Below are 12,102 nucleotides of genomic sequence, written 5' to 3'. Positions count from 1 at the left end.
GGGTTAAATACTGGGTATAAGATGGAAAGGATCTTCTACAATTGCTTGAACCCCATTTAGACAATGGAGGAAAGGGAGAGCCCAGTGAAATTCTTGGCTGGTTTAATGATTCACTGTATAGACATCCATTCCAATGCTATGCAGCTACCAAACCACAATGATGCAGCCAGACACCTACACTCTCAATTGCGCTCCTGTAAAAGGACATCAAGATGGGGGCTGGTAGCTTTGTCCTTATCAACCTCCTTAGGAAGTGTAAGTGCTGCTGTGTCTTCCTGACTAATAAGGAGATACTGTGTGTCCAGGATAGGTCATCCTTTATATGCACAGCAAGGAACTTTGTGCTCACCATCTCTCCAAGATGGAATGGTTGGCTTTCATCCTCCTGAAGTCTACAATCATCTTCTTTGTCTTGTCCAGTTTGAGACACTGGTTGTTGTTCTCGCACCATTTTATGAGCCTTTAAACCTTCTCTCTATAATGCAATTCAACATTACAGAGTTGCATTACAAATTTGATGATTCTGTTAGAACAAAATCTGGTCGTGCAATTATGAGTCAGTAGTATGAACAGTAATGGGCTGAAAATGCAGTCCTGAGATTTGCCAGTCCTCAGTATGATAGGGGTTGAGGTTTTGCTGCCAACCTGGACAGGCTGTGGTCTTTCCATAAAGAAGTTCAGAATCCAGTTGCAGAGAGGAGTATTGAGTCCAGCGAGCAGAGTTTATCCACCAGACTCTAAGATACGTTTGTGATGAATGCCATGCTGAAGTCAATGAACAACAGCCTAGTATATGAGACTTTGTTCGCTAGGTGGGTCAGGAAGGAATGGAGGGCCAAGGCTATTGCATCAACTGTGAGCCAGGTTGGACAGTAGGAAAACTGGAATGGGTCCAATATTGCTAGAACATGTGCTCTGATATGTTCCACCAGCAGGCACTCAAAGCACGTCATGATTATAGACATCAGAGCCTCTGGGAGGCAATCATTTAGTCTTGTTACTTTCGCTTTCATGGGCACCGTAATTATGGTGGCAACCTTAAATTCTTCAGTGAGATGTTGTAGATCCATAACATCCACCATCAACCTGGGCACACGGACCTTCAGCACCTGATTAGCAAGACTACATCTGGAGTATTATGCACAATTATGGTCATCCAACTGAAGAGAAGATATTGTCAAACTGAAAAGGGTTCAGAATGGATTCACGAGAATGTTTCTAGAAATGGTAGGTGTGAATTACAAGAGGGGTTGTGGGGAGGTGAGTGGGACTATTCTCCCTAATAAAAATGGCAGTACTGTCGGAGCTGCTGTAATGGCAGCACTGCCACCGGTGAAGACCCAGGAGAGCGAAAACACAGCGCTGCTCCAAAGTGTTCAACTGATGAATCCTAATGCTGGCAGCTCCACACAGGCTTTAAAAAGCCTGTTAAAGGAGCCGTAGGTGTTTTTAAACTAAAATCCTGCAACCACGAAACAGAAGACTGGAACAGTGCAAGTTAGAATATTGGTTGCACAGTTTCCGAGTTGTGGCAAGTTGACTAAGGGAGCATATCCTTTAGTATGTTAAGAGTTATCAAATCTAAAGGTTGATTAAACATGGATTATGGTGGAGGGAAGGGGTATGTATATACAATGTGGATAAAGAAAACGTGCTTTTAAAAAGTGCGACTAAACCGTGATACACACATTGATCTGAAACTGTTCACATCATGCTGTAAACCTTTATGACAAATACAGCATCTATCATTATTATACTCAGAACTCTTCCTTTTACCTTCTCCCCCCTCCCCCCCAACTTACAGAGGCTGGAAAGTAATTGGTCAAATAAATAACATCCTAATTGTACTCACCTTAAAACTTGTGGAAAAAAATATTATGTATGTATCTTTAAAACAATAAGTTGGAACTTTTAGTGGATCACTTGCAATGAGGCAAGAATATTAGTCAGGAAATATTTTTAAACTGAATGAAATATGAGAGATACATGAAGTTCACAATTATACCATCTGAACACACCTACCTCAGGTCTCCAAGGATACCCTTTTCAATATCCAAACTGTGAACTCTCCAGTAGTACTGTTGACACATCCAGTATTGCATTTGCAAAAGTTGTAACTCTGCCTTCATAGCTCGCTGCTTCATGTTGCGACAGCAGTCTGATGAACAATTTTCATCTTCAGTGGCAGACAGGTGAACTGAACTCTGTTGCTGTAACTCTGACCTTTCAAAACATAGTAAAAGGATATAATTAGAAGAACATGAAACATTATACTTCATCTCTTCCCACCAATCATCCACACACCTCCAAAACATTACATCATTTTATTATCCAAGAGGTGTTTTGGGCAGTTCTCATGCATCAAGATGCTGCTCCTGTTAGTCCAATATGTAGTTTTGGCAAATGAATCCAAACTTTCAACATTAGATAAAAATGATAAACTGCAGCACATAGGTAGAGGCTGTGCAACTTCAATATATCGGAATTAAAATAATTACAGGAATACTATTCTTCTTCCAACTGAACAGTGGACCAAAGAACTCTGGCCCTGTACTTTCAACCACTTTCTGAAGGGAAAAACATTTTCACCTTTATTTGCTGTAAAGATTAAAATGGATAAACAATTAAGACAAGATTCCTGTATTAGAGATGAATCAATCTTGACTTTTTTTAAAAAAAGCTATGCCCCCCACCTCCCCCCCAGAATGCTGCTCAAAGTTTATGGCCTCCCTAGCCTGTGAAGCAGTCAAGTTTAGAGTGCAACATAAAAGTCTGCAGATGCCATGATTGTAGTAAAAAAACCCCAGAAAAATGCTAGAGGAACTCAGCAGGTATTGCACTTCCAAAGGAAGTAAAGATAAATAACCACCGTTTCAGGCCTGAGCTCTTCTTCAAGGTATGAGTAAAAAGAAGGCAGGCATATGAATGAAAAAAGAAAAGCAGACCATTAGAGAAAAAATGTTAATTGGATGTGGAGAGTAGGCCAGGAGAGTGGAAAGGTGAGATTTGATAGGGAAGGTTTGGCTCTATGAATCCAGAGGGAGACAGAGGGAAAAAGTAGTTGGGGGGGGGGGGGGTGGTGGGGGAGGAGAGGAAGAGAGAGAAAAAGGAGACAAGAAAGAGGCTAATGGAAACTGGAGATTGATGTGAATGCCAGTCTGTAGGAGGGCGTCCAGTCGGAATACTAAGTATTGTTTCTCCAATTTGCAGATGATCTCAGACCATGGACAGACATGTCAGGAAGGGAATGTGACAGCGAAATGAAGTGGGAGGCCACTGGAAGATATCTGCTATTGCAGTGGACAGTGGCGAGGTGCTCAACGGAGGGATCTCCAGTCTGTATCCAGTACCTCTGATGTACAGACCACAACGGAGCACCAAACGCAGTAGATGACCCCTATAGATTCGCAAGTGAAGTGCTGCTTCACTTGGAAGGACTGGTTGGGGCCCCAGATGGTAGTGAGAAAAAGGAGGTGTGGGCATAGGTGGAGCACCTCCTCAGGCTGCAGGGATAGGTGCCAAAGGAGTGAATTGTGGGGAGGAGTCATAGAGGGAGAAGTCCCCGAGGAAGGTGGAGGGGGAATAACAGGGAAGGTTGGATCATGAAGTAGGTGGCAGAAATGGTGGAGGATGTTGGATGCAGAGGCTTGTAGGGAGGTAGGTGATAACAAGGGGAATCCTGTTGTTGCATATGGGGGTGGAGGGTGCCAGGGCAGATGTGTAGGCAATGAAGAATATTTAAGTAAGGGTTGAGCTGATGGTGACAAAGGGGAAGCCATGTTGTTTGAGAAGGAAGGCATCTCTGATGATCTGGCATAAAAGACTTTGACCTCTAGTTTCTGTCAGCCTCTTTCCCCATGTCTCCTTTTCTCCAGCTGCCTATCTCTCTTCCCTTTCATCTCTGTCTCCTTTACCTCAATTCTTACCCCCCCCACCCCAACCCATCAATTCTCACTTTTCTTCTCTCCTGGTCTCCTCTCCATATCTAATTAATACTTTTTTCCGGTGGTCTGCACTCCTCCCATTGCCTTTTCTTTTAATTCACATACCTGCCTGCTTTTCACTTGTACCCTGTAAGAAGGGCTTAGGCCCAAAAAATTGATTATACATCTTCATTGTCTATGGATGCTGAGAGACCTGCCAGCATTTCTGAACAGTCAAATTTAGTTGGTTTTCTTCTGTACTTCTCTCCTACCAACTATGCAAAAACAAAAAAATATTTTCTGATTGTGGCCACATTAAATATGCTGTGGCCCTCAGAGGGCCCTGTTGAGATTGAGAATGGCTTTTCTAGAAGGCAGGACAACAAATAAATAAATAAATGACATTTAAATCCTTTAAACTAAATACTTCTATCAAATCCACTCTCAACCTTCTACGCTCCAAAGAATAAAGACCTAATCTGTCCAATCTCTCCCTATACTCTAGATGCTTAAACCCAGGTAACATTCTGGTAAACCTTCTCTGCACTCTCTCCACTCTGTTTATATCCTTCCTATAATTAGGCGACCAGAACTGCACACAGAACTCTAAATTAGGCCGCACCAACGTCTTATACAGTCTCAACATCACCTCCCAACTCCTATATTCCATGCAATGATTGATAAAGGCCAGCATACTAAAAGCCTTCTTCACCACCCTATTCACATGAGTTTCTACCTTCAGGGAGAATGGGGGGAGGGAACAAAATAGTACAGAGCAGTAAGGAGAAGGTTAGAATGCAAACAAAGAAAGTTTGTAGTAAGTATTTGAATATGGATGGGCAGGTGATAGAGAAGGGAAATGCTCTGGAAGAAGATGAAGGGCAATTGGCAGGAAAAATAAATAATGTTGTTATTAAAGATGAGGGAAAACAGGGATTAAAAATTGGGAAATCTCTGAAATTCATATATTTTAATGCCAGGAGTATTGTAAAAAAGGTGGATGAGCTGAAGGTGTGGATTGATACTTGGAAGTATGATGTGGTAGCGATTAGTGAGACATGGTTGCAGGAGGGATGTGATTGGCAGCTGAATATCCCTGGGTTTCGTTGTTTTAGGTGTGATAGAGTCGGAGGGGCAAGAGGAGGTGGGGTTGCATTGCTTGTCAGGGAAAATATTACAGCGGTGCCTAGGAAGGATAGATTAGAGGGCACATCCACGGAGGCTATTTGGGTGGAACTGAGGAGTAGGAAAGGAGAGGTTACACTTGTAGGGGTGTATTATAGACCACCCGGAGGGGACCAAGACCTAGAGGAGCAAATCTGTAGGGAGATAGTAGATATTTGTGATAAGCACAGGGTTGTAATTATGGGAGATTTTAATTTTCCACATATAGATTGGGAAACACATTCTGTGAAAGGACTGGATGGGTTAGAGTTTGTGAAATGTGTGCAAGATAGTTTTTTACAACAATATGTAGAGGTGCCAACCAGAGAAGGAGCAGTGTTAGATCTACTGTTGGCAAATGGGATGGGTCAAGTGATGGAGGTTAGTGTTGGCGAGCACTTCGGGTCCAGTGATCATAATGCCATCAGCTTCAATGTCATTATGGAAAGAGAGAAGTCAGGGCCAAGGGTTGAGGTTTTTGATTGGGGAAAAGCTAGATTTGAGGAGATGCGAAAGGACTTGGAGGGTGTGCATTGGGACAATTTGTTTTATGGGCAGGATGTAGTAGAGAGATGGAAGTCTTTTAAAGATCAGATTTTGAGAGTGCAAAAGCTTTATGTTCCTGTTAGGTTAAAAGGAGGGGCAAAAGGTTTGAGAGAGCCGTGGTTTTCAAGGAATATTGGAAACTTGGTTCGAAGAAAAAGGGAGGCATACATTAGATATAAGAAGCATGGAGTTAAGGGGATGTTTGAAAGATACATTGAATGTAAGGGGAACCTTAAGAGAGGAATTAGGAAATCTAAAAGAAGGTACGAGGAAACTATGGCAAGCAAGGTGAAAACTAATCCAAAAGAGTTCTTTCTTTTCTTTGGCTTGGCTTCGCGGACGAAGATTTATGGAGGGGGTAAAAAAGTCCACGTCAGCTGCAGGCTCGTTTGTGGCTGACAAGTCCGATGCGGGACAGGCAGACACGATTGCAGCGGTTGCAGGGGAAAATTGGTTGGTTGAGGTTGGGTGTTGGGTTTTTCCTCCTTTGCCTTTTGTCAGTGAGGTGGGCTCTGCGGTCTTCTTCAAAGGAGGTTGCTGCCCGCCAAACTGTGAGGCGCCAAGATGCACGGTTTGAGGCGATATCAGCCCACTGGCGGTGGTCAATGTGGCAGGCACCAAGAGATTTCTTTAGGCAGTCCTTGTACCTTTTCTTTGGTGCACCTCTGTCACGGTGGCCAGTGGAGAGCTCGCCATATAACACGATCTTGGGAAGGCGATGGTCCTCCATTCTGGAGACGTGACCCATCCAGCGCAGCTGGATCTTCAGCAGCGTGGACTCGATGCTGTCGACCTCTGCCATCTCGAGTACTTCGACGTTAGGGATGTAAGCGCTCCAATGGATGTTGAGGATGGAGCGGAGACAACGCTGGTGGAAGCGTTCTAGGAGCCGTAGGTGGTGCCGGTAGAGTTCTACAAATATGTTAATGGTAAAAGGAAAGCTAAAGACAAAATTGGTCCCTTAGAGAATCAGAGCGGAAAACTGTGTGTGGAGCCGAAAGAAATGGGGGAGATATTGAACAGTTTCTTTTCTTCGGTATTCACTAAGGAGAAGGATATTGGGAGATGTGAGATAAAAAAAAGCAAATTGGGTAAATATGGGGAATATAGAGATTACAAAAGATGTAGTTTTAGGGCTTTTGAAGAATATAAAGGTGGATAAGTCTCCGGGACCAGACGGGATCTTCCCCAGGACATTGAGAGAAGTGAAGGAGGAAATAGCAGAGGCTCTGGCGGTAATTTTCCAAATGTCATTAGATATGGGGATAGTGCCAGAGGATTGTCGCATTGCGCATGTGGTCCCGTTATTTTAAAAGGGTTCAAGGAGGAAGCCTGGCAACTATCGGCCTGTAAGTTTGACGTCTGTGGTAGGTAAATTAATGGAGAAAATTCTTAGAGATAGTACTTATATACATCTGGATAGACAGGGTCTGATCAGGAGCACTCAATATGGATTTGTGGGAGGAAGGTCATGTTTGACCAATCTGATTGAATTTTTTGAAGAGGTGACTAGGAATGTGGATGAGGGTAGCGCAGTGGATGTTGTCTATATGGACTTCAGTAAGGCCTTCGATAAGGTACCACATGGAAGGTTAGTTAAGAAGGTGCAGTCTTTAGGTATAAATTTTGAGATAGTCAAATGGATTGAACATTGGCTGAAAGGGAGAGCCCAGAGAGTGGTAGTGGATAATTGTCTGTCAGGTTGGAGGCCGGTGACCAGTGGTGTGCCTCAAGGATCTGTATTGGGCCCATTGTTGTTCGTTATATACATTAATGATCTAGATGATGGGGTGGTAAATTGGATTAGTAAATATGCAGACGATACTAAGATAGGTGGAATAGTGGATAATGAAGAAGGTTTTCAAGGATTGCAGAGGGATTTGGGCTGCTTAGAAAAGTGGGCTGAAAAATGGCAGATGGAATTTAATGCTGATAAGTGTGATATGCTTCATTTTGGTAAGAAGAATCAGAACAGGACATACGTGGTAAATGGGAGAGCATTGATGAATACAGAAGAACAGAAAGATTTAGGAGTAACGGTACATCGTTCCCTGAAGGTAGAAACTCACGTGAATAGGGTGGTGAAGAAGGCTTTTAATATGCTGGCCTTTATCAATCATTGCATGGAATATAGGAGTTGGGAGGTGATGTTGAGACTGTATAAGACGTTGGTGCGGCCTAATTTGGAGTTCTGTGTGCAGTTCTGGTCGCCTAATTATAGGAAGGATATAAACAGAGTGGAGAGAGTGCAGAGAAGGTTTACCAGAATGTTACCTGGGTTTAAGCATCTAGAGTATAGGGAGAGATTGGACAGATTAGGTCTTTATTCTTTGGAGCGTAGAAGGTTGAGAGGGGATTTGATAGAAGTATTTAAGATTATGAAAGGGATAGACAGAGTGGATGTGGATAGACTATTTCCGTTAAGAGGAGGAAAGATTAAAACAAGAGGACATGAGTTAAGAATTAAGGGGCAGAGGTTTAGAGGTAACATGAGGGGGAACTTCTTTACTCAGAGAGTGGTAGACGTGTGGAATGAGCTCCCGGGAGAAATAGTGGCGGCGGAGTCAATTGTATTATTTAAGAAAAGGTTGGACAGGTATATGGATGAGAAGAAGATGGAGGGTTATGGGCATTGTGCAGGGAGGTGGGACTAGAGAGGGGTGTTTGGTTCAGTGCGGACTAGAAGGGCCTAATGGCCTGTGTCCGTGCTGTAAATTGTTATGTTATGTTAATGAAAATCAACTTCAAGGTTAACTGCAGTTAAAAAAGTTTGTTCAAATTAACTGATTAGCTTTGCCATAATCCCTAAATGCATAACTTAAACACAAATAAACATCCATGTTGAATATGTAACCTGTATTAGCATTAATTTGCATGCAGTTAGTTGCAGAAATTATTGTTTTATTGAAATAGATTAATTACAATCCTCATGAATTAACCATAATTAGGTTGTGGCTAGTCTAACATAGGTCACTGGTAACATTAAACTTTACTGGACATTCAAATTAGTCTCATTAACATTGGATGATGGATATTTGTGTACTTCACCATTTTGCTATTCTATATTCAGAAATTACTGTAGAGAATTGTGTAAATTGTGTTCATTGCATGCAGTCTGTGTAACTGGTGGGGGATGGAGAGAAGGGTGAGAAAATACAAGAATTCTCATGACAGTGTATAGGTGAAAATAAAGGAATTTGCTTTCCCTGAATGTGAAAAATATCTTGAGCAGGTAAGAAATGCATCTATTCAGTAAGTGGAAATTAATTCATGAATGCAAAAAGGAAGAGGACCCACGTGTTGGAGAATTCTTAATATGCAGATAGTTCAGAAATGAAATTTCCCACTGACAAATGCATGGAGCAGACTAGAAGAATGGACAAATATCCTATGTATATATCAGGAGGAAGAATTAGCACAGGAGACCAAGGATTGTACAGTTACTTAGACTGTTGATGACTGACCGAGCCAGCACTGAAGACCCAGCCATGGAATCCTCTTCTGATTTGATGAGAAATTCACCAGGAATGAGAATTCCACTTTCAGACTTTCTTCCCTACTCTCTGCAAAATGAATGGCAACATCCACATCGCAGCATTAATGCAGCCTTGATTCAAGTGGGACTTAATAACAAGGAAGAACAATGCTGGCCATCCACAGAAAATACAAAACAAAAATGCAGGAAATACTCAGCGGGTCAGGCATCATCTGAGGAAAGAGAGTTGATGTTTCAGGAGGAACACCTTTTCAGTCAGGACTTCTGGATTAGTTTATTGATGATTACATCTAGAAATACCTTTTACACATCTTCTTTAGTCTTTCCAGTTCACTAAGAGTTTTCTTTAATTTGATTTTGCATCTGTTATTCTCTAATTCCTGCAAAAAAAAAAAAAAAAAAAATCCTGGTTGTTGTGAACATTTAAATGCCAAGTCTTTTGCTTGATATGGTTAAACAAAATAGTGAAAATGACAGAATGGAAAATCCCAGGGATATAAAAATGAAATAGTGGGAGACTAATGGAGACAGCAAATGGAAAGAATCAGGGATTCTTAGCTCATTAGAGCTATTACAAGATGTGGCAGTGAAAAATATTCTACCTTGGGAGTATTTCAAAGGTATGGACAACAGATAGAACATAGAACACTTCAGCACAGTACAGGCCCTTTGGGCTTCGATGTTGTGCCAACCTTAAATGGCCTGTTACCGTGCTATATATCCTAAACTTTAGAAGGTTGGCCACCTCTGTTAAAAACTCCCTACCCCGTAACCCTCTATATTTCTTTCATCTATGTCTGAGACTCTTAAATACCCCTAAAGTTTCAATCTCCACTACCATTCCTGTCAAGGCTTTTCAGGCACCCACAATTCTCTATGTAAAAAACGTAACCCTGATGTTTCCCCTTAAGTACCCTTCCTTCACTTTGTACAGTTGTCCTCTGGTGTTTGGTATTCCTGCCCTGGGAAACAGGTGCTGGCTGCCACCCTATCTAGGCCTCTCATAATATTATAGACCATAATCAGCAACACCAAGAAGTTGTACTACAGAGACGAGATGGAAAATCTCGTGAAATAGTGCGAGAGTAACAACCTGAGTCTCAATGTGGATGACATGAAGGAGATAATCGTAGACTTCAAAAGGACCAGGAATGACTACAGATCAACAACTCTACAGTCGAGAGTGGAGAGCACCAAGTTCCTTAGAGTTTACTTAACTAGTGACCTATCATGGACACTCAACATCTCCTCCCTTGTCAGGAAGGCGCAACAGCGACTGCACTTCCTGAGAAGACTGAGGCGGGCAAGGCTACTGGACACCATTATGTCAACCTTCCATAGGAGCTCTAATGAGAGCACAGTGTGCTATGGTTGGTGCAGAAAAATAGATCGGAGATCAATCTACAGGACCTCCCCCCCACTCCCAGCAACGTGATCTACTGGGATCCTTGTCTGAAGAGGGTGTGCAAAATCATTAAGGACCCCTTCCATCCTGCACACAGCCACTTTCAGCTGCTCTCATCGGGGAAGAGATACAGGAGGATCAGAGCCAGCACCACCAGGCTGAGGAACAGCTTCTTCCTACAGGCAATGAGAATGCTGAAAGACCAAAGGAACTGCTCACACTAACCATATGAGACTCTCATTTGGACTAAACAATATATATTTTTAATAGCTATAATACTTGTCTTGCACATGAATTATTTGTCTGTGTGTCATGTCTGCTTGTTTGTCTGCATGTTTTTGCACCAAGGACGTGAGAATGCTGTTTCATCAGGTTGCACTTGTACAATCAAATGACAATAAACTTGACGACTTCTATTAAGTCTCCTCTCATCCTTCTATTTTCCAAAGAGCAAAATCACAGCTCAGCTAACCTTGCCTCAAATGTAAAATCTGGGGCATTCTATCAGATGAAATTGATAGTACTCCACAAAGTAGTCATCTGATCTGCATTTAGTTTCTCAAACGTGGTGGAAACCACAGCGTGAGCATCAAATGCAGTGCACTAAGCTGGTAGTTGTAATCAGTGCTTCACTTCAAAGTAATGTATGGAGTCCCAAGATGATGAAAAGTACCATCTTCAGCCTCCCTTTTGCATTCAACTATCACCTGCCAGCAGATACATCCTTGCCTCCCCACCCTTTATGTGGGCTACTGCTCGATTCCTGTATTCCCAATGAAGAGTTCCAGTCCAAAAGGTCAATGGTCTATTTCTTAAGTGCTGAGCAATTTTGGGTTCAGGTCCATAGTTCATTGAAAATGGCCACAGAAATAGATAGGGTGATACAAACATGGCATATGGCATGCTTAGCTTTGATTATAAAAGCAAGAAGGACATGTTGCAGCTATATAAAACTCTGGTTAAGCTGCACTTGGAATATAGTGTGCAATTCTGGAAACGTCATCACAGAAAGATTGTGGATGCTTTAGAAAGGGAACAGAAAATATTTACCAGGATGTTTCCTAGTTTAGAGAGTACAAGTTGAGAGGAGAAGTTGAATAAATATGAATTGTTTTTTTTTCTAGAGCATAGTCAGCTGAGGGGTGACCTAATAGAGATGAACAAAATCATGAGAGGTATTGATAGGGTGGACAATCAAAATCCTTTCCCTAGTGCAAAAGCGTCACATACTGGAGGACACGAGTTTAAGAACATTTAAGAACATTTAAGGGGGATATGTGTGATAAATATTTTAAACAGAGTGGTAGCTGCCAGGAGTAGTGTTGGAAGCAGATACAATCAGGCTTCTAGATATACATGAATGTGAAGGGGATGGTGGGATATCTACCAGATGTAAGTAGAAGATATTTAGTCTGATTTGGACACGTGGAGTGAAGGGCCTGTTCCAATGCTACTTCGGCTCATTGTTTCTCCATTTGGTTTCCAGCTGATAGCTCTCAACAGTTACATACATGTACTCTTAATTTTACCTGTGGAATACATCTCAAATGTAGAAATTTAGTTGATTA

At 42.0% G+C, this 12,102-nt stretch overlaps 1 protein-coding gene across 6 annotated transcripts in view; it reads right to left on the bottom strand.

The window, feature by feature from the left end:
- The window catches only part of rbm44 (RNA binding motif protein 44), a 145,475-nt gene that overhangs the window by 80,692 nt on the left and 52,681 nt on the right, over positions 1 to 12,102 (bottom strand). For all 6 annotated transcript variants that reach the window (XM_069933981.1, XM_069933983.1, XM_069933984.1 and 3 more), the window contains 2 exons: positions 9,430 to 9,509; positions 2,023 to 2,223 (listed from right to left, as the gene is read on the bottom strand). In XM_069933981.1, the coding sequence (XP_069790082.1) occupies positions 2,023 to 2,223; positions 9,430 to 9,509 (281 nt within the window). The remainder of the gene's footprint in view (positions 1 to 2,022; positions 2,224 to 9,429; positions 9,510 to 12,102) is intronic.

The sequence above is a fragment of the Narcine bancroftii genome, chromosome 4, assembly GCF_036971445.1.
Source record: "Narcine bancroftii isolate sNarBan1 chromosome 4, sNarBan1.hap1, whole genome shotgun sequence".
Taxonomy (NCBI): Eukaryota; Metazoa; Chordata; class Chondrichthyes; order Torpediniformes; family Narcinidae; genus Narcine; species Narcine bancroftii.
The sequence above is the reverse complement of the archived record's forward strand: the minus strand, read 5'-3'. Positions and strand labels throughout refer to the sequence as shown.